The 27187-nt window shown below is 32.8% G+C and overlaps 1 protein-coding gene across 3 annotated transcripts in view; it reads left to right on the top strand.

Moving 5' to 3' along the window:
• The window catches only part of LOC108910263 (myosin-11), a 144432-nt gene that overhangs the window by 14773 nt on the left and 102472 nt on the right, over positions 1–27187 (top strand). For all 3 annotated transcript variants that reach the window (XM_018714815.2, XM_018714816.2, XM_023456262.1), the window contains exon 2: positions 11445–11909. In XM_018714815.2, the coding sequence (XP_018570331.1) occupies positions 11472–11909 (438 nt within the window). In that variant the 5' untranslated portion in view covers positions 11445–11471. The remainder of the gene's footprint in view (positions 1–11444; positions 11910–27187) is intronic.

Genomic DNA, 27187 nt, shown 5'->3' on the forward strand with positions numbered 1-27187 from the left:
TTCACTATATTTTGACCCCCCTGCCCATTTGCTATATGATTATGCTCGGAGGAAACGTTCTATCCAAATATGTAAAAATATACAGGGTGTTCCATTTAACTTAACAAAGTTAACATCCGCGGCCATTTTGTTTGAACCTCATTTGTTTTTCAAATATCATTTTCGAAAAATTATAAAAAAAATCGTGCAATTTTTGTATTTTACATTTTTTATAAGTCTTAAAACAAAAAAGTTAAAGGGAGGTCAAAATATAGTGAATCATCCTGTACTTGAGCACATTTCAATTAGTGAAAAGTTAATGGTATGTAAGTTATGTGATATTGATATTATGTTTTGGTAATTCCTCTTTCATTGTGTGACAAAATAGCCAAAATGTACATTATTTTATTTGTCAAGAAACATTCTATAATGTAATCAGTTTAATAATACAGGATATATAGTCAAGAATGGGCGATAATAATAAACAAACTTAAGACAACTTTCCTTAATACAATTCTGTTTCCTTAAAAACGGACCTACAAAGATTTTTATTTATTTTTTTTTTTGTTATAATACGATACGTGTGTTTTCGACTCGTGTTAACTTATTTTTAAAAAATAATGTTTATTTTATATAGGAAAAAATACAGTTTATTTCTAAGTGCTGTTTTACATAACAGAATGAAGATACACGAAAATTGTGACCAATTTTAATAGAAAGTGTGTAAAAATATTAGATATATAATATAGTATTCAATTTTTATTTATATTCTTTTAATTATGTATTTATTTAGCATTTTATCGTGCTATTTATTGTGCTATGCTATTATAATTATTAGCACTCGTTACTCGGTACTCATATTTAGACGAGTTCACCCTGCAATAAACTGACTAAATATTTATTAGAAACTATTAAATCTCTTGCTCTCATACCGCAACACATAAAACACAACACAACATAAAACAAAAACACAACATTTCTTGGAAAAACTTTCATCTAGCAATTTCAATATAAATCATTTAATACTGATGTAGTTAATATATTTACCAATGTTCCGGTAGATAAAACATTGCCAAAACGAATTACAGAACGCTATGAATTTAAAAAACAGATCAAAGTTAAAAATTTAAATACAACGAAATTACTATATGTACCTATACAGGGTGTTTCAGAAGATCTCCCGTAAATACAGGGGTCGACAGTACGACAAAAAATAAGAATTTTTTGACTTATGAACTATATGTCTATCTCCTTTTGTTTTCGAGATACAGAGCGACAAAATAAAAATTTTTAAATAGAATTTTTACGAAAATTTCCAAACGGTGCGAAATTTGGAATTCCTGGATTTTTAAGGACGCCAAATACGCTGGTCTAGTTATTTTTTGTATATTTCATAGAGGGCGCTAGTTACGCTACATTCCTATTCTATTACATTTTAGGTTCTAGGTTTTTTACCATTCAGGCTGCAATTTCTAATGTATAATTCTATTTTCTAAAAATAATGGACTCTTGTTAGAACTTTCTAATGTGGACGGTTTTCGAGAAAAAAAGGCTTTTAATTGAACTCACAATATTACGGTGTATAAGATAAGTGACTTTTCTCAAAGTAGGCTCATGTCAAAACTTATTGTGAATGTCTCATAAACACATACATTCTTAGTAATATTTTAAACTCTAATTAACTTTATATTAAAATTTTAATGATTTTTAGTGTCTGTAGTTAGAAATGACTAATTAAAGTCACTGTATTTACGGGAGGTCTTTCTGAAATACCCTGTATATGGAGGGCTCAGAAGTCAATCAGTGTAAGTCACTGAATATAGAAAATGAGAAAATTGGCTATTTGTAAAACTGGTAATAAAATAAAGATTCCCGTAAAGATACTAATAATTATTTTTATTGAGATAAACATTTCATACATTCATACATTTTATGCATCATTAACTTTAAGAAGAAACCAATTTGAAAAGTGACTTACACTGATTGGCTTCTGAGCCCTCCATATGTATAAAAACAATATATTTTCAATTAAAAGAAGATTTCCATCAAATAAAATTCCAGAATGGTTGTGAAATCATTTCTGTCTCCAGTAGCAGTAATATATGTACAATATATTGAGATGTATGGAAATGTGATGTGAAATTTTTTTAAAACAGAATATTAATGTATTAAAAATTGCATATGAGAAAGGGGTATAATTGAAAGAAGGAAATATCTGACAGAAGTCGCTTGTCATAAAATTAAAATGTAATGATAAAATTGAATTGATTTTTTTTTAATGTGAAAGTATTGTAAAATAGTATTAAGTAGAGAAAATAGTGAACAATGAAAAATTAAAATGTGAAAACAGAAGTGCGGTTACTAGGAGACAAAAAAAGAAAAAAAGGGAGTTAGTTGATTTTCGAAAATTTCAAGGAAGGAGAATTAGAATCATAAAGATGAGAGAAATACTAAGAAAGGAGAATTTAAATAATAAAAAGGTTCCGAAATAAATAAAGAAGACAGAAATTGATACATTAACAGGAATTGAAAAAGGTAAAGCATTAACAAACATTAATATTTCAATATTTCCCAGAGGATAGTATTCTGTGGAAGACCAGATACCCAAGATCAAACAGAGTACCAGATGTAATATAGAGGAGCCAATAGATGGTAGCAAGTGTGGAGTATAGCAGTCAGTACGAGGATTGAAGTAGAAATAGGTATAGAAAAATTGAAACAGGAGCACAAAAAGTGAACGGAAGGAGAGAAACTGTCCAAAATTGGAAAATTATTGTAAGACATTTGATCGATAATTATAATTAGAAATAAGACAATTAGTAAATAGTATTGGCGTAGGTTGCGTAGGAAAATTATAATTTTATTTAAATTGTGTCAAATAAAAAAAAAATCTGTTTAAAATTAATATAAAATTTTGAAAAGCAGGATTTCATTCAGTGATAGTTTCTTCTAAAGAACCGCCCCTAGAGATAATAGAATAATTTTTGTTTACATTCTATAGAAAAATATTACTTTAAAATTTATTTTGTTTTGAAGAATTTTAATTTCAAAAATAACTAGATATTCATATTAACCAAAAATAAAGAGAAATATAAATTTCACTGAGACTAGTGTCTACTTTTTTAAGCAATTGAAGGCAAGTAGATATTCCCATTTGACAAGTTGAGACCAAAGATACATAAACATAAATTATATAAACAAATTAAATAACACGACTAATAAAAAATAACAATACAATATATACCTATATGGGCTATTTTAAAAACAACGACTATATTAATAATTTAAATAGAAAGCTTATGATTTTACGATGATACTTTTATGACGTTTTCGCAATTTTGCCAAATAATTGTGATGATTTAGATAATTATTTGGGCTATATAAAATCACAAACAAAAATGGATTGAATTGATTTAGAAATTGAGGGGGAATAAGACCTTTCTTTACGCTTTAATTTATTAGAAAGAATCGTGACGAATATGAAACAAGTGTAGATACTACTATAATAAGTGTTTAAATTTCAGTTCAAATTATTACATAATCAAAAAAATAATGTAGTCAAATATCTATGTGATAGGGCAAAATTAATTTTTTTAAACCAAATATTCAAAAATGAAATAGGATTTGCAAAAAATATATTATTAGGTAATCAAAAGCCAGACAGATTTGTTAGAATAGATTTGTTGATTGAACTATATAGAATCTTCAACAGTAACAACAAAATGTACAGTAAAAATACCATATTTTCAAAGTTTGCCCGAAAAATTAAAAAGAACTGGTAACTGATTTAATATTATAACTGTTTTCCATACCAGTGATACGTTAAGGACAATTTTATCGGAAACTCAACTGTAGAATGAGATACAAAATTTTAAGGGAAAAACTGAAAAAAAAAAACTGATGGTAGTCGAAGAACATCGGGACCATATTAAAAAGACAGAATATTTTAAATCGAAAATTTGAGAAAAACGTTAATGTTATTCAATGGAATATCACAATAATTTAAAAAAAAAAGAAAGTAATACGGTACAATAAAAATAAAAGTTCACATTTATTTTGCTAGGTGATGGGTGAGTTCCAATTAATTCCTTAAATTTTGATATTTATTGACTAAATAGTCTCAATGCTGAGGAAAATAACAATTATGTGATATCTTATATATGGACAGTAGATACTGTCACATTTGCCTAAGTCAATTTGATAACGAGTTTGATAACGAAAACAAGAGTTTTTTTGAAACGATAATTGTGTAATGTGTTGCAGTGATTATTGTGTAGTCGTAAACAGTTGCCTACTTTGTGGGTGTGAAATATTTCTGGTCAGGCAAAACTAAATTTATAAAATCAACCCCTTGATCGACTTTTTTGAGGCAAGGGTTTATTTATTTAATTTTTTATTTTTAGTATGGCAGAAATACCCAATTAAATAAAGAAAAACCTTTTTCGCATCAAATAATGTCGCATTTCAGACAGTACAGTTTTTTCAATTATTTTCCAACAGGAAAATATATAACAAAAAAAAAAAGACACTCTTTAAGGTGTTCTTAGCGATCTTCATATGTTAGGTAAAAAATTATGAAAAGTAAATTCATATTTTATTGCTCCAAAAACTCCCCAGTACCAAATTTTATCTAAATATATTAGAAAATAAAAAGATAAACAAAATTATACTAAAGTAACTTGACTAAATGGGTTTATTTTTATCCAACTCTATAATAACATAATACTCTTGAAGTACGACCCATTTTCTATCAGATACTACACATGGAGTGTCCCATTAAAAATCGTCGGCAACATTATAACAGAAACAGAGAAAAATTCATAGAATTGAAGGTGCAAAATAAAAATTAATGCCTTACACATCTAATAACAATACACACATCCAACATTACTCGTAACATTATTTGACCTAAAACAATAGGTTTCAATCGAGCTAAAAGCAAGTCTTAATAAATTGAGGCACGAATCTTGAAGCCTAGAAATACAAAATTAATGTAAAATAAAGTCGTGTGTGATATTAAATGTTCTAAGTTTTGTCAGAACTGTTTCTAACTTTATTGACATTCGTCTAATGTCAATAATTTCAATATACAGGGTGATTTCACTTTAAATACAGGCGCCGCAGGACTAGATTCATTACCAAAACATAAGTAGAGTTTGCTCTACAAACTTTTTTTCTGCGGAACTTGGTATTCGAAGTACAGGGTGTTAAAGTTTACAAAAAACTATATATTTTCTGTCATATCTTCATAGTGCGCTGAACGATTTGAATGAAATTTACTACAGCTTATTCATTTAATTAGACCTTTTATTGAATGTAACATTAACCTTGTGGCTTTAACCAGTGGCGTGCTACTGGAGGTGCCGCCTCATTTTCCCAAGAAAAAATACGCCACTGGCGGTTTTTTGAAGAAATAATGTTACATTCAGGTACTGTTATACGTTAAATGAATGAAAAATGTTTCTTGTTGTTTTTAATAGTACCGGCGGTTTAGAAGATATTTGGGCTTGTTTTTACGTTTTATTGAATTTCCTAATCCTAATAAATTAATCCGTTTATTTTATCCTTGTTTTAATTAATTATCTGAATTAAAAAATCTTGATTTGTTGTATACAGTAAAATATTAAATATACTTATTTTTTACATTATTATGTGTCCAAATCTGACATTATTATAAAATGCTAATATTTCTTAAACTGATAAGTAGAGCTGTCACAATCGGTCCGCCAGACATTGGTGCCGTCATGCGTCAGTCAGCCACGCTAACTGCCTAGCTGTCGGTTTAGTCGCCGATTTTCCTGCAATCGAACGATTTCTTTTACGATTTTAGTTGTCTTTTGGCTTTTGATGCATAATTGTCTGTAATTATGTCGAGCGTAGATAGTGCTAAAAGACAGCAAACAGCAAACAACAATTCATACTATACTTACTAAAAAAAACAAACTTACCGGTAAGTAGCTATAAAATTATTAACATATAAAAACCATTCAGGTGGAAAACAGAACAGAGATATATTTTTTGAAATAGAAAAGAATTTTATGAAAGTAAAGGGAAAAAATGATTGCATGTACCCTAACATTTGATATAGTAAATAATAAAACATTTCATTCCTCCTGAAATAAACACAACCTCGAGTGGAAATTACCATTTGGGACCAGCTTGGAAGTAGATTATTTAATTATGCAAATATTACATCAATAGATGTCCAACTCTTCAGATTAAGATATATTTATCACCGCTGCGAATAAGTTTCTCTAAAACAAGGCTTGACACATATATATTTGATGATGCGATCTATACAGATCCCATCCAGATACAATGACATAAATTTTCTAGACATTGTTCACAGCTCTACTGATAAGTTCTTAACATATGAGGCTGGACAATTAATTAATAAGAACGATTTTTTTTTGCAAGTCGCAGCAACCCTGCAGCTTGCGTTGGTACTCCATCTTTGACCTTGTTCATTGAGCCGGATATCGCCCCGTGTGATTTTTGTCTATTCCCAAGTGTCAAAATGTCGGTCAAGAGATACCATTTTCAAACAACAGAAGATATCCAAATCCCTTAGATGACGTTCCAAAGGAAGAATTCCAGAAAGGAACAGTTACAACAGTGGCAAAAGCGCTGGAGTGTGTGCAAGCAAAAGGGAACTATTTTGAAGAAGATCATACTAAAAACATTAGTGATATTTATTTCACATCAGTCTCATTACTTACTTATCGGACCTTGTACATCCTATTCCCAGAGTATCTATAAGAGGTAGTCTGTGGTCAGCAGCAAAAGTTACAGTAACCATTATCTAAAAGATTACTTACTGGAAATTATACAAGGTGGCCAAATGAAAACGAAACAGAGCCATTTTCAGGAACTGCGTCAAGATTGTAGAAAAATGCTCAGACCAGTCGATTTTAGATTAAAGGAGGACATTCTTTGCTGGTATTTTTGACTCCGCCACTTTCACTCCCCAAAATATTTAAATGGCATTGGGGTTGAATAATATTTCTTTTGAAAGCTCTTTACAACAGACTTTAAATTTTATAATTCCGCCCAATACTTATTAAGAATTTTGATTTTAAAGTTGAAACTTATGTACAAATAATTAGTAACGGTAAAAATGTCAGTCATTCGAGTTAAGTACGCCAATGGTATAAATTTAGTATTTCTTGCGTTACATTGGTTTTTGGCGATTTGTTATCACTTTCGTAAAAAAAACACAATTGTAAAAAACAGAAATGAATGCTATACACACACAATGAACGTAAAATTAGTGGATTCCAAATTATTTTCTAGTATTATTTGGAAGCGTTGGTTGGTAGTTTATTTAATTGTGTTTTTGAAAATTAAACACTATGGTTTATTCCATTGCGGAAAGGGTAGATATCATTTCGCTTTACTTTATGAACAATAAATGTGCGAATAGAACAGCTCAGCTATTTAATGAACAACATCAAGATCGACATGTCAGGAGGAAGTGTGTTCTAGCGTTAGTAAAAAAATTTCAAGAGACAGGGAACGTAGCCAATAAAAAACCAGAGATTAAAAAACCTATAGTTAATGAAGCTAATGAAGTGGCAGTTTTGAGACAAGTTCATCTTGATTCTACATTAAGTACGAGGCAGCTGGCATTTGTGTCTGGGATCAATCGAACTAGCATACAAACCATTTTGAAGAAGAATAAATTCCATCCATACAAAATACATTTAGTCCAGGAATTTCATATGGATGATTCTGACCGCCGCCGCCGTTTGCAATTTTGCGAAATAATGAGTGAGCGAGCAGGGAACGATCCACAGTTCCTTTTTAACACCTGTTTTTCCGATGAATGCAGTTTTTTCTTGAACGGGACGGTAAATCGTCACAATTGCCGCTATGGGTCCGATTCAAACCCAAGAGTTTTTCACGAGGTGCATTACACAGCAACCGGAAAAATTAAATGTAGGTATGGGCTGGAATTTTCGGTGACCGGCTGGTGGGTCCTTTTTTCCTACCTGGTAATTTGACTGCCCAAATATATTTGCAATTTCTGGAAGACGCTATTGACCCTGCCTTGACTGATATTATTAAAAATATTCCAGAGTATGATGAAGATCATTTGATTTTTTAACAGGACGGTGCTCCTCCGCATTATGCGTTAATTGTCCGTGAGTATTTGGACTAACGTTTTGTACGGAATTGGATTGGAAGAAGAGGCAGCATTGAGTGGCCTCCACGAACACCGGAGAATAGGCAGAAATACTCTAGGAGGTTACTCCAAATTTCTAGGAAATGGCGCTAGCAAAAATGCGATTAGAAAGATTTTAAATTTAATCTAATAATTTTAAACTATTGCACGCTGTCCATCATACTTTTTGCAGATACCAGCAAAAATCGTAAGCAGAGAACTCAAAACTAATTAAATCCAATATTTTCTGGTCTACACAAAACAACAATAACACAAAAAAATCACAATACAGTTTTTTAAGCTGACTTTAATAAGCGTACTGTTGCCGCAAACCTTGAGACTTTTTCACTTATTGTTGTATTGCTGGAATAAATGATTTACATGGGAGAATCATCAATTATTTAAATATAACACAGTTGAGAACAAAATAAAAAATAAACTGTATCGTAATCGGTTTATCGGATTGCCAGTTTAAATTAAACGTCTGAACATGCAAGGTAAACATGATCATCATGAAACATTTTTTTTACTAAAACTCTTTTCAGACTGTCCTATAGAAAACTAGAAACGAATATAAAGAATGGATCTGAAGTCGATGTGCAGCATTATTTGACGATTTAAAACACTAAAAAGACTTTTTTATATAAACATGAAATTTTGCGGAATTATTTTTAAAATGTGACACATAATATGGTAAAAAAACATTTAAACCTATAATTTTCCCCAATGAAGCTGTATTTCCCTTTCATATTTATATCTAGACGTTACATTTAGAAAAATTGGATCTCCCAGCTAAGTAGCGTTCAATAATTACATAGTCCCACGAATAAAGGTGTATGTCTCACGATGATACCCAAGACTCCCGATAAATCGAACTGCTATAGGAAATTCTCGATCACCCATTCAGTTTTCTTTGTGAAAAACTATACCGAAGGCTGTATATTCTGAAACTCATTACCAATTTGGGGTAATCAAACTCTATCAACTCTTACGACCCCTTAGAACTGTAAAAATATCAGAAAACCGCCCCTAATACCTAAAAATGAGTTGAAATTCTACGTGGGAGTTTCCTTGAATAAAGTCCTTGGAACGAATCGACGTACCTATCATAATAGTGGGGTATTAAAAGACTCAGTCAACCCTTGTAACTCCTCAACCTCTAGAAACCCAGAAAAACTCTGCAATCAGCCGATCAAGTTACCAACTCAAACCATGAATTTACAGCCCTCAGAAACAATACCAAAGGTTTGTCCTAGACATATGGAGACAAAATCAGTAGTGTAAACCTGCAATTCTACATGGATACCGCAACTATATCTAAAGGCTGCAGTATTTTTTTTCTTTGGTATCATTCTCTTTAATTTTGTAACGATCTGTATGGAAGATTTTTTTTCTTTTTTGTAATAGTAACCGTCATATTTTCATCATATAGTAATTTTCAAAGATATCAGATATACCATGAATACAATACCGCATTTAAAAAGAAACCCAGTAGATGTAAAATTGTAACAGAATAGGCCTGCAATATTGGGTGAGTGGTGAGTAGATCGTACTCTATATTGTGTCTCTGGGTTAGGAATTTATAGTTTAGGAATTATAAATAAACACAATGTTTTGGTTGAGAGGAAACCAGATGGCACTTTAGGACATCGCGTATATAGGAAGCCAACACACACAGACAGATATCAGAATGCGGAGTCCCACCACCACCCAGCCCAGAAACAGGGGATCATAAATACCTTGATTCATCGGGCGTGGATCATCAGCGAGCCAAAGACTGAGAAAGGGGAGTACTTAGCGACGACATATCTACCTCACGTGAAAGGTTGTACCGATAAAATAGAGCGTCTTTTGAAGAAAAGGAATATCAACATAGTATTCAGCACTGTAAAGAAGGTCGCGGTAGCATTTCCAAAGACCTACAACAACGATCAGTTCGAGGGCCCCGGTATGTACAGTATTCCTTGCTCTTGCGGAAATGTCTACAAAGGACAAACAGGAGACACATCAACACGAGATTAAAAGAACACAAAAGTCATCTCAAAAATAACAACTGGGAAAAATCGGCAGTAGTAGAGCATAGGGCGGACACGGGCACACACAGTGGATCTGAGTGAAGCCAACATGGTGGTGTGAGAGAGAAGATTTTAGCCCCGACTATACAGAGAAGCATTAGTTTACAAAAATCCAAGCAATCTCAGCAGGGACGGTGGCGTGGATCTGCTAGGTATATGGAAGATAGTCATCCGTGAAAGCAACCCACTGGAACATCAACAACGCGTACGAAGTCACCCACCGGAACGTCATGGATCAATGACCATATCGAATATAAATGGTGACAAGATTAGTGGATTTCTAGTTTCAGAGTAACTTCTGAAGAAGAGAGCGATATGTCTCTCGAAACGTCAAGAGTTGTAAATCGACGACGTGGCAACCAGCCCGGAAATCATTCAACCATTAAGGACAGCCACGGAAGCCTACAAACAAAAATAAATAAACACGAGCCACTCACTTATCTATTGTGAATGAAGCGTAGATCTCACTATCTTTGGGCTGTAAATTTGCGGTTCCAGTCTATAATTTTATTCCGCCGTATCTAGAATTTTAACTGAATCTTAGATTTAGGAATGGTTTTTTGGTGTTTACTCGGAGCTGAAGCTTTGCAACGATTTATTGAGTCTTTGAACAACCAAATTATACAATGAGTCACACGAATATGATGTGATAACTAATTTCCAAGATTTGACCCAAGCAAACGCCTACCAATTGTGCAAGCAAATTTTTTAGTGTTAAGGATGATGTCCTAGTATTTTAAAAGTACTGAGGTCTTTAGATAAAAACAGTATCCTTCAAGCCCCATTAATATGATGCGTCGGCTCATTTTCAGGACTGAATCCAAGCAGAAATATATTGAATACAGGGTTTTGGCTGCTTTTAGTATTTAGCTATGGTTTTTACCAATTAAAGAATGGAGAGTAATGGAATACTTCTCATAGGATTTTTTGGGGAGTCACAACACATAAGATGACATTGGATGGCATATCCGTGGAACAGACCATTTTTAATTTTATCAATTTTTTTCTCAAGTCCTGTAAGGAATGGACCAAAAAATTCTTTAACAAAGTCAGCCCCAATTTTGATGCTGATTTTTTTTTAATAAGTTCTGAATCAGCCTGTATTTATTACCATAACCGAAACTGAGATTACTATTGTGGGATACACATTCTATTAGTCCCAAAAATCTGTCCCCAATTAAAGTTACACCCCGTAAATCCTCGTTCATAGTTTATCTTCTTTCTAGAAAAATTCCATCTCCCAACTCTAGTACATGAAGATGAGCGCCAACATGTTCACTCAGACACCCCCAGCAACTTCCACGCCTAAGACCAATACAACAGACAGCAAGACCAAGATCCCCGTGCCCGCCAGTCCCACCCCCGTCCGCAGGCAAGGCAGTCTCCAACTGAAAAGCGAGAGCGACACCACACGTCGATTCAGCTACGGCTCCAGTAGAGACGCGAACCACTCGGGTCGATTCACTGCCCCGACTAGCAGAGACACCAACCATTCCGGTCGATCCACCACCAACGCTGTCCTGAAAAGGGGTCACTCGCTGATGGAGAGGGGGGAGCACTGCAGGGGCAGTAATGGCGGCGGCGGTTTCGCAGTGGCAAGGCGGGCGGAAAACGTCAAAATTGAGCCGAGGAATCCTGGAGCCCTAAAGGGGGCTACCACCCCGCAGTCTCCATCTAGGATTAGAAGTTTGGTGAGTGTTTTTTTTTTGTATCTATTTCGTTTAACCTACCTGTTTAATTGTTTATAAAATACCGCACATATGTTTTATATATTTTTTCTTCGGAATTATTGTACCTAATTTTTTAAACAGCTAACTCTTCAATTCTTTCAAAAAGTATTGGTTTTAAGATCAAGTTTTTACTTTAATTGAATTATAATTAGCTTAAAGGACTTAAATCGTTTTGCTGATTACATGTTACAATGCCAGTGTGATGGTTTATTTATTAAACATTCAATTCCTTTATTCCCTTTGCTTACTTCTGTAAAGGCGCCCTATTGATTTATTATTCCAGGTTAATAATTCGGGGAAGTCTTATCTTATTTAATAATTAATGGATATTATCGCTTGTACTCTATTATTGTGCCCACTTTCATTTATTCATTCTATACAGGTATTTACATCCTATACAGTTTATTGTAGGTGTTCGAAAGCGAATAGGCCATATTTTGTCTGTAGCTTCCTTGGGTAGTCTGCTTTCTTAAAATGTTATTGCATTTAAAAAAAATTATTTTTTTAAGATAACTTCTGAAGATATTTTAATTAAGTTGACATGAATTTGAGTTTATTATTTCACCTAAAATGTATGGGTGATTTTTGAAATGCCACTTTATACACTTTAGACATTGAATACAATTTTCTATTGTAATCACCAATTAAGGACAATCGTGGAAAAACTTGCAAATTAAATAATTTTATTTATTAATTTAAATTAGACAAACTTTCCCATTCAAAAGTTGTGGACTAATGGATATATCCAACCAAGCGTACATTTTAGCGACATGTAATAAGCATTAATTTCAGTGAAAAGTGGCGTTCCAAAAAAAAATTCTTTCTCCAAATCTCTACAAACAAAAATTTGGTTAATATTCATATTTAGCTGCCCCAAAAATCCCTCCTATATTAAATATTATTAAAATATCTTTAAAAGTAACTGAGTTAAATTATCTTAAGATAATGAAATACATTTTTTTAAAGCCGATAACTTTCTATTGAAGCAAATTTATACTTAAGTAACTGCATTTTAAACAGTTTATTTTCATCTAAAGTTAAGTTAAGTATGGTCCATTCGCTTCAGGACACCCTTTCTAAACTAATAGATGCATATACATCTTTTCAAATTTACGTTTTTTTCTAATTATCCTGGTCTCACTTAGGCCATAGCACCAATTAAATAGCTGTTATACACGGTATCCTAAAATTAACCTGCAATATTTTATCAACGTATTCTACGACTAACAGCAAATCAAACAGTTTATAATATGTTTATATGAACATAGGCGAAAAAATTACCCTATAGGATGCTATAGATCCTTAAATATGAGTCTCTAAAAGATATTTCACCTGATATCTTCAAACAATTCGAGATCAAACAAAATTTGGATCTATTACTCTATTACATTGCGGATGTAATAACAAAAAAGTAATTTCTAAATTTTAGTGAGAGCCACAATTTTTAAGTGAAAGGTTCTTTTGTATTATATGGATAGGTTGCAGTTTTTTTAAGTATACAGTCCATTCCCAATATGACATAAAAACAATTATTGACATTTTGAAAAGAAGGTTATAAAAATATTCAAAACTGATTGTTAAAAATAATAATTTTCGCTGTAAAAATGTACGATTCATATATAGTGAGTTCTTAGAAAAATGGTAGAAAACAGTTTTTTTTTTTGTAATTGGAAAATGAACAACAAAATTTAATTGTAATGTTGTGTTCTTTTAATCTTTTAAGCTGTTTTTCCAAATCTTTGTAATATTGTTTTTTTATATTATATTTTTTTTATACTATAATACTAAGACCATAACTTATTTTATACTATGCTGTTGTCTTCATATCTAATAAATTTTCACATAACATTTTAAATAATGTGTACTGCTATTTTTCATAAATGCACCATCAATTTAAATGATTTACCTACTATATGGAACAGACATTTTTTGCATCTAATACAAGACAAGAGCACTTTTTTCTGTAAAATTGTGTAAAATATTTTCCCACAAATTGAGAAGGTTTGTCCGTAAATTACGTTCGACTTAGGCTTACTTGTAAATGAAAATTCAGTTATTAAAAAAGTTACATGTTATTTAATTATTATAAATGTGTAGTATTTCGAAAGGGTAGCTATAATTTGTGAAAATAAAATGCTTTGCCAAACGTGTGTGTACGAAAATACTTGGTAGTCAAAATAAAGGATGTTCAAAATTAATAAGAGCATATGATTGCTACAGTCGGGATGGTTACTTGAATTAGAATTATTTCTATTTCGAAAATAATTAGATGTAGCCAGGAATTTGACCTTCCCATAAAACCGCTCCACAAAAAAAATTGAGAAAATTACCCCTGCAGTCTGACTATATCTGTCATATGTTTTCGGAGTCGCTGAATCCAAATTAGGGGTCTATTTAACCTCTTCACGTCAAGATTTTTCATAATTTCAAAAAATAGGCCCAAATACGCAATCAATCTCTATCCATTGACCACTCAATACCAATAACTCCATAACCCCTCAATCCCTTAAACCCTTAAACCCCTTAACCCCATAACCTCAAAACACCATAATCCCAAAACTCCAGTATCCGGTAAGAAAAATACTTATGCACGTTGAAGCCCTGAAACACAGTATGTGCCATACATGCTTATTGAGCTTAAACCCACATTCTTCAATGACCCTATAACTCCGAAACCCCATAACCCGGTGAGAACGAGACTTTCGTTGGGAGAACCTACGTTTTGCCTCAGATGAATAGCAATGATATCCGAAGATTTGACTCATAAGAGTTAGTACATAAGGCTATTCTTTACTGGGTTGTGAGGTTATCAGGTTATGGAGTTATTACAGAATATAGGCAACGAATATAGACCTCTTATAGAAGAACGCCCATAGTCAAGGACGAAATTGAAATGCGCGTAGAGCCTATACTAGACTATAGCTGTCCCCCAAGATTACATAGAAGAAACCTATAACATACTATACACGTCCCTCAAGGTTTCGTCCCCGATTTCCAACCCTGAGCTCAAACATACTGTGTTTCAGGGCTTCAACGCGCAATAGTCTCTTTCTTACCGAGTTCTGGGATTCTGGGGTTATGGCATTTTGAGGTTATGGGGTTTAAAGGGGTTAAGGGGTTATAGGGTTATGGGATTATTGGGATTGAGTTGTCAATGGATAGAGAATTTATTGCGTTTTGGGACCTATTTTTTGAGGTTATGAAAAATCCTGTTGGTTAAATGGACGAATTTCGATTCAGCGACCTTGAAAACATATCATAGACATAGTCAGACTCCAGGGGTAATTTTCTCGATTTTTTTGTGGAGCTGTGTATTGTCCTCGGGCTCGGCCTGGTGGAGGCGGACCCACTGTGTAAAGGAATTAAAAAAAGATAACTTAACTTGCTACTTTATTATAATCATATTTTGTGTTTTTGTTGGATTTATTAGCTTTATTTAATTTCATACAAAATTTTCATTCATTTCACTAGGAATCAATAATTTAAATACTTATCATAACTTACTTTTTTTACTATTAAGTTAACGAGTAGTTGTCACGAACCTATTAGTTTCCCGTGCGATAACATGAACTCTCTATGAAACGAAAATTGTTACGCACGACTTCCTGGTATTATGAGGCAAAATTGATTATATTATGTATGTACTTACCCTGAAAGCAATAAATATCCTATACAGTGATTAAAAAATATATATTTTTGGTAGTACCGGAGAAGTTGAAATTTTCCAGGAATAGGTTTTCCACTTATAAAGGAAATCGAACAATCAATTTACATCAATCAAACCGTCCTTACACCGTAAATTGGGACATTGGGACATTACGAGATGTGTTCAGAAAATAACTTGTTGAATTGTGCTCTAGACTTTGTGATATTATTTGAGTGCAACGTGTTTATGTGTTAAGTGTTTAAGTTTTAGTGATGATTTCTGAAATGTGCGATTTTTTGGAACAACGATGCAACCTAAAATTTTGCGTGAAACTGCGGAAACTTTGCAACTTGTGAAACAAACTTACGGAGATGATGCTCTGGGTCGTATGCAATGTTATGAATGGTTTTCACAATTTAAAAGTGGTCGTCAGTCAATTGAGGATGATCCTCGACCAGGAAGGCTTTCGACTACAACTGATGACTCCTACGTTCAGAAAGCCAAAGATCTGGTGTGTGCAAATCGCCGATTGACTGTCAGAAAAATTGTAGAAGGGGTTAGCATGTTAATTGGGTCATGCCATGAAATTTTGACTAAAAATTAAACATCTAGCAACATTTGTTTCTCGTTTGATGATCGAACAACAAAAAGAAAATCGTATAGACGTTGGTCGGCATCTCCTTGAACAATCAAAGAATCATAATGGGAGACGAATGATAGGTTTACGGATACGACATTGAGACAAAAGTTCAATTATCATAATGGATTGGTAAAGGATCTCTATGCTCCAAGACAGCACGTCAGTCTCGATCCAATATCAAAATGATACTGGCTGTTTTTTTCGACTTTAATAAAATTGTGAATATTGAATTTTTGTCTCAAGATGAAAAAATCCACAAAAAGAGACTGGAGCTGTGGCGAAATAACTCATGGTTGCACCACGATACTGCGCCCGTACACTCAGCTTTGTCCTTTGTCAATTCGTCAGTTTTTGGACAAAAATCAGATTACTATCCTCCCTCATCCTCCTTACTGGTCAGACTTGACTACTTGCGATTTTTTCTTATTTGCGAAATTATAATCAGTACTGAAAGGGCGCCAGAGTATTGATGACATCAAAGCAAATTCATCACAGACTTTAAAGGTCATTTCCAATGAGGCTATCGAGGACTGCTTCGCGAAATGAAGACACCGTATGTGAAAAATGGGAGGGAGTATCTTGAAGGAGATAAGGACCAATAATGTGTAAAATGAATAATAAAGTTTAAAAAAATATAGTTCGGTTGTTTTCTAAATAGAACTCGTAGGTATATCAATTTGGATTGAACGGTGCTAACATGACTATATTGATGGGCGGTTGACCAAAGGCTAAGCTATTGACGAACTGCAACCTGCTGACATGTCACTACCTTACTGACCTGGCCAATTCAAACTGTATATGCATTGCTTGATTTCCATCTTTGTTTGTACGTGGTGATCGACATACTTCGTAAAATACGTTTTTGATGAAAACAGCTGAGGATAAATCAATTCTCAAAACGAAGTTATATTTCGAATGACTCGTCCATTTTTTTTTCTCAGAAAAGTTAACCCTGATTTTAATACAGCTAGAAAGAACTTCTATTTGTAAGACTTTTTCTATTTAGCATAAACCAACATCGCATTTAAAATTTTTGGAATTGAGTTACCAAAGTGATGAATATTGATGAATTTTGAATATTGTTAGCTATAGTATATTTTATATTTTTATTGTAAATTCGTTCACAAAAAAAACTTAAAAAATGTAATAAAATATCCTTAACGGTATGCAAGGACACTTAAATATGTATTATTTGGGACAAGAAAACTTTCAAATTCACGTTTGATGTCAAGATTTCGCGTAAATGTTAAAAAATGTAGGAACAAAACAAGGAATATTCGCAAGTTTCACATAAATTGTATACCTATGTATAATCCACTGCCCCTCATCCTCCATTAGTCGACCACGTACGCACGCTCGGCCGTTTTTGAGAATGTTTAGAGGAATTTTTCACCTATTTCGCATCATTTTATCGGAAAATTATAATATAGGTTTTGTAGAAGTACTTCTACTTTTAAAATCCGGTTGAAAAATTAAAATCGGATCACCTCCAACGCATCCAGAAATTTTGAAAAATATAGTACACCAAAAATTTCTAATTGCAATTGTGCCAAAACTAATGGTCCGACAGCGCCTGTTTTGTGCACACTTAAAGTGCTTATAATTCACTACTTTTGTGCACAGGATCAGCTCTAGAACTTAAAAAATGGCGGAGTATTTATCCGGGTTTTTGTCGTTTCTAATTATCCAATCGGATCGATCGACCTCTCGTTTTATTCGTATTTCGATTCTCTACAAATTGTTTCTTTATAACATTCAGATTCCTTCGTTAGTTTAGATTTTATAAGCAAAAAAACTAAAAAAGAAACGCGTTTTTTTCATAAAAATATTCATAAAAAATTAATTAATTGTAAATTGGAGTAGGAAATATATAAGCATATATCTACAGACTGTTTCTTACATGATGGGATAGTCGGTTTGCTACTAGTATTTTTGTCACAAACAAAACTTCTATTGATTGGCCTATTACTTCTACAAATATATTCTCGAAAGTATTTGTTCAATTGTATTGCAATTTTAAGGTTTTTAACCAGCATAATATAAGTTAAATATCATCAGGGACATTTAAACGATTAATGTAATAGGTACCTTTTTAAATGTCAACACCCTATATCTTCAACAAACCAATGGCTTCAAACCTTCAGTTCATTAAGGCATTTTAGTTTAATTTTGGGCCATTTTAAACTTACCACGTCAAGTCAGGTTATGACGTAGACATGGAAAATACCTTGATTAATACATAAGACAACTTAAAACTTACTATTTTTCAGTTATGTATACAACTAAATAAATACTTTTAATTCACTTTAATGCGGAGACTAATACACAGGTTTTGAAAAAGAGGTATAGATGTGAAAATATTGAAACGGTGGTATCATTGTGATGGAGTTAAAACGTTTTAAAAACTCACTCACTCGTAGAGAGTCAAAGTGAAATTTAAATTTTCGTTTAAAAACAAGGTATATTTTTTTTTCTAACAATTTCAAAACTACTAAAACGTTAATATCAAATTGATTATTAATATTTAAAATACAAGTAAATAAAGAAACTTAACACAGACTATTGTAACAAGCTTTTGTCACGTCCATTCAACATTCTTTGCAACACAGCAATCGTATTTATGTTTATAACATGTTTAGACTTAAATATTTATAGTAATATAACATGCAATAACATTACAATTAATTGATTAGAAACTCTTGGAGAAGTATGTTGGTCAAGGTGAAAAACACTTTATTTAACAGTACAATTTATTGTGTTATCTTGATAGCACTGGACATCAGTCTGACGGGTTGATAATTTCATTAAGTATATTCTTTCTTGTAAATTGCTTTTAATAAAACAAATTTCCAAGATTCTGCGAACAACTGTGAATGAAAAACTTACTACTTTGTTTAAAATTACAAAGTCGAGATGATCATTTTTTAAGTTTTTAATTGATACAAAAAAGACCAGAACATATTATCTCTAACATTATTATTTATTATATTTTAAGCCGGGTAAGTGCCAATACTCTGTAAGTTAACACTGAATAAGTGACAATCCGTTATATTACAAAGGCAGCTACGAAGTATGTGAAATTGGCAGTTTCGCTCACTCCGTAACGTAACAAAATTGATTACGATACGACACAGAGACTTTTAAAAACAGTTTTCATTTTGGCTCCAATATGGAATTCATTTCTGCAGCTGCAGTTAACAGACGCCTCATATATTTTTATTTTTTATACTATTGCGATAAAAAATAAACTAGTTGTGCTAGCTGGTGTATGTAAAATATGAGAGAGTGGATCAAAATTTTTACTGCCCAAGAAATAAGTGAAAATGCAAAAGTTTACTAAAATTCATTAATTTCTACTAAGACATCAAATTTCGACAAACAATTTCTGTAAAAGACACATTGACACTAACATTATGATTTATTTTCTAGTTATCGCCCATTCTTATGTTAGCCTCCAATATCTGTTTAAAATTTCCAGGCAGTCGATAAGCTGATTCGTCCTAACTTGTCGTGACGCATACCACTGCAGTCCTTTGATGTAAGAGTAGAAACCCGCCAAACGATAGTTCAACCTGAACAAGATATGCGCCTCATATTGGAATGCGTAACATGAAATAATTTTCCATCTGCTCTAGCTGTAACTTTACATGTTCGCTGTTACGTTACGGGTCATTTATTACAAATGTTACCTTTATAGTGGTTCTAATGACAATATAGGTGATTTATTAAGATTTAAGTATGTATAGTATATTAAATTGCCTTCATAAAGTTCGGAATAATATCGGAAACTTAAATTGATTCAATCTGATATTAGTTCCTTCGTTTAGATACCATTGCTACAACAATATCGAAAAATTGGTTAATAAATCTGACTGTCAATATGGAACAGAAGGCGTCTTCCTCTTCTTCTTGTACCTATTGTGCGTCCCTCTGTTTAAACCTATACAAGAAGTAGCAAGTAGCAAGTTCATCCGCTTTCCCATTTCTGTCAATACTTTTTTGTCCTGGCACCCAATATAAACTAACTGTCTACCACTAAGGTAGCCAGTTCAGTCAGCATTTGTAAACATCCCACACAAGTTCTTAACTTGCCTTGTGTGCGTCTAAAGCCTTAATCGTTGCTTGAGAGAGTATGTATATGAGTTTATGTTTATAACCTTTACGTGAAATACAGTGGGAAACCTCCCCAGACTGTAGCTTGCACTCCATCTGAGTCTGAGTCCATATTTTCCTGCACCCGTCGCCCTCACCGTTTTGTAGACTCCATCTTTCCAGGGTATCAAACTTTTTCTCCCATTTGCTCTGATCCTCTGTTCGATTTTCAAATGGCTTGTTGAAGTGAAACCTTGGATCCATCTTATCGGATACCATCCCCAGAGTTGGTTCCGACATAGACGTTTCCATAATCCTGGAATAGACACTACCTCTCTAATCGTTATTGTTGCTGAGCTGGTATGCTGCTAACCAGACTTCTCTTTCCACCACTATATGAAGCGGTGGTAGATTTAGCATGACTTCCAGCGCAGCTGTTGGTGTCAATGATAACGTCCCCGTTGTACCCGAACAAAACAATATCTGGATTTTATTTAGTTTTTCCCTGGCTGTAGGATAATACACTACGTTTATCTCGTAAAAAGTCGAGCGGCTTGACTCGATCGGATAGAATCAAATCAATCCGCTCCCAAGCCACTAGCGTTTATGTCGCTTGTGAGGCTTATTTTTTAAAGCTGATCGAGCCAATCCAATTTTAAAGATCAGTGTTGGCATTACTGAGAATATTTAGTAAATAATCAATTTGTGTTATTGGTGGTTCTGTCTAAAAAGTCATTTATGTATATATGTAATGAACTGAGGCAACAACTTTCACCCCGCCCAAATCCAGTTTTTAAAGAACCAAATATCGTATGTTCAGTTGAAAAAAAAGTAGCCATAACGTTGTACTACTTGGCTAGTTGCTGTGAATATCGAGTTATTGGAAATCAGTTTGGTGTTCATAAATCAACTGTATGTAAAATTGTATATGAATTCATTTTGGCGTGCATCAAAAAACTAACACCAAAACATATAAAAATGCCTAATGAAGCTGAAGCTATTGAAAATGCGTTTTTTTTAAAAAAACTAGCCACATTCCAAATATTATCGGCGCAATTGATGGAACTCATATTCCTATTCTTCCTCCTTTTGAAGGATATAGAGATTATATAAATCGCAGAGGTTGGACATCATTAGTATTACAAGCAGTGGTAAACCATAATTATTAATTTATGGATATTTGCATAAAAAATCCAGGTGCAACACATGATGCTGCAATTTTGACTACGTCGAAAATATATCAAAATATGGAAACCATCTTGCCCAAAGTAAGTAGAACATATTTATTTTGTATTTTAAAGTATAACTTATTAATGATATTTGCAGGGCACAGTATATTTACATTGAAGGCAATTACCCTACATAATAATTGGCGATCCAGCCTATCCTTTACTTCCTTGGTTATTGAAGGGTTATACAGGAAAAGTGACAGCAATTGAGGATTCGTTTAATGTATATCTAAATTCAGTAAGAGTGGCTGTTGAAATTGCCTTTGGACGACCAAAATCAAGATGGAGGTGCCTTATGAAACGATTAGATCTTCATCACTCGTTTGTTCCACAGGTAGCAACTTGTTGTACACTTCACAACATTGTTGAACTTCATAAAGATAACTTTAAACAAAATTGGATGAAAGCTGTGCAAGACGCTGAAATGATTTTGGAGCCACCAAAAAAGTGTATAAATCGACAAAAAATAGTATTGAAGGGCATAACGTACGTACTTTTCTAACAAACTCTCTTTGTGAAAATTACCCACTTAGATCTTCTGTTAACACTCAAATAAATAACCAATAAAAAGATTACCAACTTTCTGTATTATATTTTATTATTATTATTAAGTAGTACTAAGAGCTATTTGCTATTTAACATTTTATATTAATATTCACTGTCATCACTTTCATCATCATCCCGTGAACCAGTAAAAATTTCTTTCAAGCCTTTTAACGTTACTTTTGTGCATTTCAACATTATTTCTTCTTGTTTTTTTAAAAATTGATCGAACATTTCCTTCTCTGCTTCCCCTTCTTCCTTTTTCATTTGTTGTATTTGTAATTGTATTTCCGACAGTGATTTCTTATTTCGATGTGTGTTTGTGACCTTGGTTTGTCTGGCTTTGTTACTAGTAGTTGGTGTTGTGGCGGATATATCACTGTCACAGTCTGTGGAATTTTCTAGTACCACTATAAAAGAATATAAATTAGATTATACTCTTATGTCGTACAAACTAAAAATAAATTTCGTTTGTTTGTATACAGACAAACTAGTCAAACAAACCCTTTAAAAATACCTACCCAGTTCTTCCTCAACCGTTATTTCTGTATTAACATGTAGGTCTTCGGAATTATTCGTAGAGTCATTTTGTATTTCTGGTACGCTCGAATCAAACCCTTCAGTTTGGGCACATGGTCTCGTGCCAAGAATCTCGTGTAGTGCATCAAAAAAATCACAATAATGTGGACTGTTGCCACTTATTGCATTGTGTCTTTTACTTTTGTAATAGTCGCCTGAAAATAACTTGTGTTAGGTACTCACTTTTTAAATTCTTCCATTTTATGATCAGTTGGGACGCATCCCTTTGAAAACCCGCTTCAACCATAGGCCCAACTAAACTTTTAAAAACACCGACTATTCTTAGTCTTTTTCCATCCATCAAGCCAACAATTTGTTTTTCCTTCATTAGATTTTTAGAAAAAACAAAACTTCCTCTTTTTTCCATATGTTTATTTTTTTACTGTTTTCCATAATTTGAAAATAGAATGCACAATGCACAGAGATACAACTGTGACAAAAACGTAACAAAAACGAATAACTAGGTTATGTTGAGTAAACACCATGAAATTAGCCGCACAATTCGAATCGATCCTGTTTATTTCAGTTTTGATTCCATATTGGATCCGATTCATTCAATTCAAGCCAGCGTGATTAGCGGATTGAATTGAGTGCCGAAATTTGAATCAATCGTGTTTATCTCGTTATTCCTGATCCGCTCCACTCAATTCAATCCACTTTCGAGCGGATTGAAACCTCCGAGATAAACGTAGTCATAGTCGCTTGAAATAGCCAAAAATACGAATGAATTAACTTAAGCAAGAGGTATTTATATGTTTATAAAATAATTTTAATGTTCTATTTTTGTAAACAAAACATTTATGAAATAATAATGTAAGTAATCTTAATAATTAATTTTATAACGTAAATTGAGGCAGACTGATTTATTTTTCTAAGAAATCAATCGATCTAATCTACTTTGACCATGTCTTTGATTCGTTTCATGTTAGTAATCGAAGAACTGTTACCAACTGTTTTTAATCAAATATCGACTTTTCGTAACTAAAATTTTGAAAATGTAACGTTTGTTAGCAGTTTGCTAGGAGCAAACGTTTTGTAGGAGAAGGTAAGACGATGATAAAGGGAATAATTAAAAAAAGCCTGAAAAAGACGGGGATACTGGTACGCACTAGCACCCCTACTTCAAATTCGTAATTTTCTATATCAAATTTTAATTTTTCACCCTAATAATTTTTTTATTTACGGCTTGATTTACAAGATACCGTAACTTTGAATATGTAATTTTGACCCATTCGCTACTGTTAAATTTCCAAATTTATCTTAAATGATGAACTCTACAATATCGGATATGTCTATACACAACGTGTAACAGTCAAATTGGCTTTGCGGCATACTACCAATAATAGGAAAGCTGATTTTCGTCCATATGTAAGGTCATTTATGGTACATAAACGAAACGACCTTCAGCTATCGCTCTTCGGGTGGAAGTGAGAAAAATGGGACTACCCCCGCGCTGAAAAATGTCAAATACAATGTTTGTATACTTTGTTCATAACAATAAATGATAAAAAATCACGTTCAGCTGAAGAGACGCCGGTGGAAAACGTTGCAACTGCGTGTATAAACATTATTTGTTCAGTATCATAACGGTGTTAACTGACAAAAGAGTTTACTATTAACTTCTCGAAAGGGAGTTTATAATAATTAACATTACACTTTAATTAATACGTGGGAACAACAAAAACAATGAAACAAACAAACAAAATAACGATACAACGGGCTCGAACAACATTATTAATTAATTTATTAACACTCAACAGCGTACCGAGATTAAGGGAATGCACGGTTCATAGCAAAATTTGGAATGACTATCCATTATTAAATTAACCCGAGACTCTAAAACTAAGTAGACTGCTCAATGTGGAACCCAAGGAAAAACTGCCTTTCTTTCGGAGATCTCTCTTGAATTCGACACCTCGCTTCGACACGCCCATTTCTTGGGTTCAGACGTTTCTGTTCTTATTTTACTGGCGGGAACCCTGAAAATCGAGGCGCTTTGGCATAACTATGCCATGTTAATAGTTACCTAATTGACTGGACTTACATTTATATAAATAATTCTGAGACTAACTGAACTCGCAAGTAACCCTAGCCTTCCTCTAGTAACTTCGTGTAGCAATACGGGACGGATTAGTCAATCTCATTTAATCTATTCTTACAGCTTGGAAAATCCGCCTAAAAACCAGCTATTTGATCTATTATTATTTTTCTAACAACTTCTAATAACTTATTCTCGGAATTCCTACGTTCTTTGGAATGCATTTCGCGCGTTATTTGAAATATCGATTTTTCTCTTTATACTAGATGCTCAACACATGGCCCCGACAGTCTAAGTGAACTTGTTCAAAAATACTGTTAAATTTCATGAAGCCTTCTCCGAAGGACGGCCTTGTGGCGACGCTGAACCTACTTGAGAGCCCTTAACATTTCGATAATTAGTGTTGACTGAAATATTTAACTGTCTGAGTTGGCCCATCCGTTCCGGAAACTAACAAATAAATTACCAGGCGTCCCTGCTTTTGTTACACTGTGCGAGATTCTACTATTTTCTAGCAAGAATTCTACAGATCCAGAACAAAGTAAAACCACCACATAATTAGGTACAAAAAATGTATAGTCTTAAGAAATCTTCTTTTCTAACCGTTAACCTAATAAGATTATTTCTAAAATAAGGTACCTAGCTACTTCATTCATCGACTCTAGAGGTATTAAACAAACAAGACTGTCATCAATAAAACTTTAATTTCAATATGATTGTGAGATTTATACAGGATAGGACAAATAAGATCCACTTCTTATTTGTGGAAGGGCGAAATGGGCGTTGACTATTAAACGCCTTCATTATAGCCATCCTTGTCTATAACATGGATTTCTATGGCTTACTTTATCGCTCTCACGTAACTTCTGATAGACTATCGGTACTTTCCTACACTGTATGCAAAAATCAATTAATGTCAGTTGTAAATGAAGATAATTACCTATAACATCGTGGAACGAAATAAGGTCAAGAAAATATATTCACTGCAATGTGGTATTTAAATAGATTTACATGCTTATAATTGCCTATTTATGATTAAATTATGTATTTATTTATATAAACATAAATAATACCATTGAATTTTTAGCACAGTTACAATTAACTACTTCTTTCATGATTGGCTTTAAGAATTAACGCTTATGGTTTTAACACTTTCTAGGAAACTGTTTGCCATACCATAAACACTCAGAATTAGACATATAAATAAATAATAAACCAAATTTTTGCTGTGCAATGATTCCCAATTTTAATTTATAATTGAAAGTGATAATAAATTTGGTTTCCTTTGTAACTGAACCAGTTAATATTAAAAATAAAGTTGTATTACGTGTACAGTTACAACATAATATATTTCTATAATTATTATTATACTCTTGTTCCGGAAGCAACAAAGGTAAAAATACTAAAGGTGCTCGATAACTGTTTACAATGTCTAATTTACATCTTCATAAATATTTAGTTGCACAGAGATAATTAATTACAATATACAGACATTCCGTATTAAGATTTCACAAACTGATAGTTTGGAAGTGTATAGATACGGACGGATACAACTTTTCATACCTATAAGTACAGGGTGATTCACTATATTTGGCCCCCTCCTTTATCTTTATCTTTTTTATTTTAAGAGTTATAAAAAAATGTAAAAGACAAAAGTTGCACGATTTTTTATAAATTTTTCGAAAATTGAAGGCCAAACAAAATGGCCGCTAATTGTTAATTTAAATGGAATACCTTGTATATTTTTACATATTTGGATAGAACGTTCCCTGTCGAACATATTCATATAAGATGTGTTGGGTCCATCTCTAACAATACGCGAGATACTATTAAGTTAAATGATAAAAAATATTTTAATTATTGAGATTTTGAAACAATATTAGGTTAAAAGTTTATAACATTTCTCTTTCCCTATTTAAACATATTATCTAAGAATCGGTACAAGGTTTTGCTTTGTATGGGCTATCGACATATCTCGACATCTTCAAGTAATTAAATAAACGTTGGTATCTTCGAGGAGAGAAAAACGTAATGGGCATTGTGTATGTATTCCGTTACATACAATATTGTAAAAGTTACACTCTTTTGTGAAAATAGTTCAGTTCTTGCATACGTTATTTCCTTCTTTCGTTGCCTCAATCACGGCTATATACTTATTTACATTTCTATATATGGAATAGGCTATATTCAAGCTACATATTGACTTTTCAGCTTTCAAATATTTGCACAGGCTCCCATTGGAAAAGAAAAAAATATTCTTTGCCACTTTCGCTTCATAAAACCGAGATCCTTTTGATCTTTCGCTTTAACTTATTAAATACCCACATAATAAAGATTATATAATCACTTACTTATTATGTTACTATTTTTTTATTCACATGGGAATAATTTGTAAGTAATATGACAGATCCTCTCTCTTAACCTTTATTTGTTTTAAAACTACCTTTACGAAGCTACTACTTCAATTACTTA

This window comes from Anoplophora glabripennis, unplaced genomic scaffold, assembly GCF_000390285.2.
Source record: "Anoplophora glabripennis isolate ALB-LARVAE unplaced genomic scaffold, Agla_2.0 scaffold336, whole genome shotgun sequence".
Classification (NCBI taxonomy): Eukaryota; Metazoa; Arthropoda; class Insecta; order Coleoptera; family Cerambycidae; genus Anoplophora; species Anoplophora glabripennis.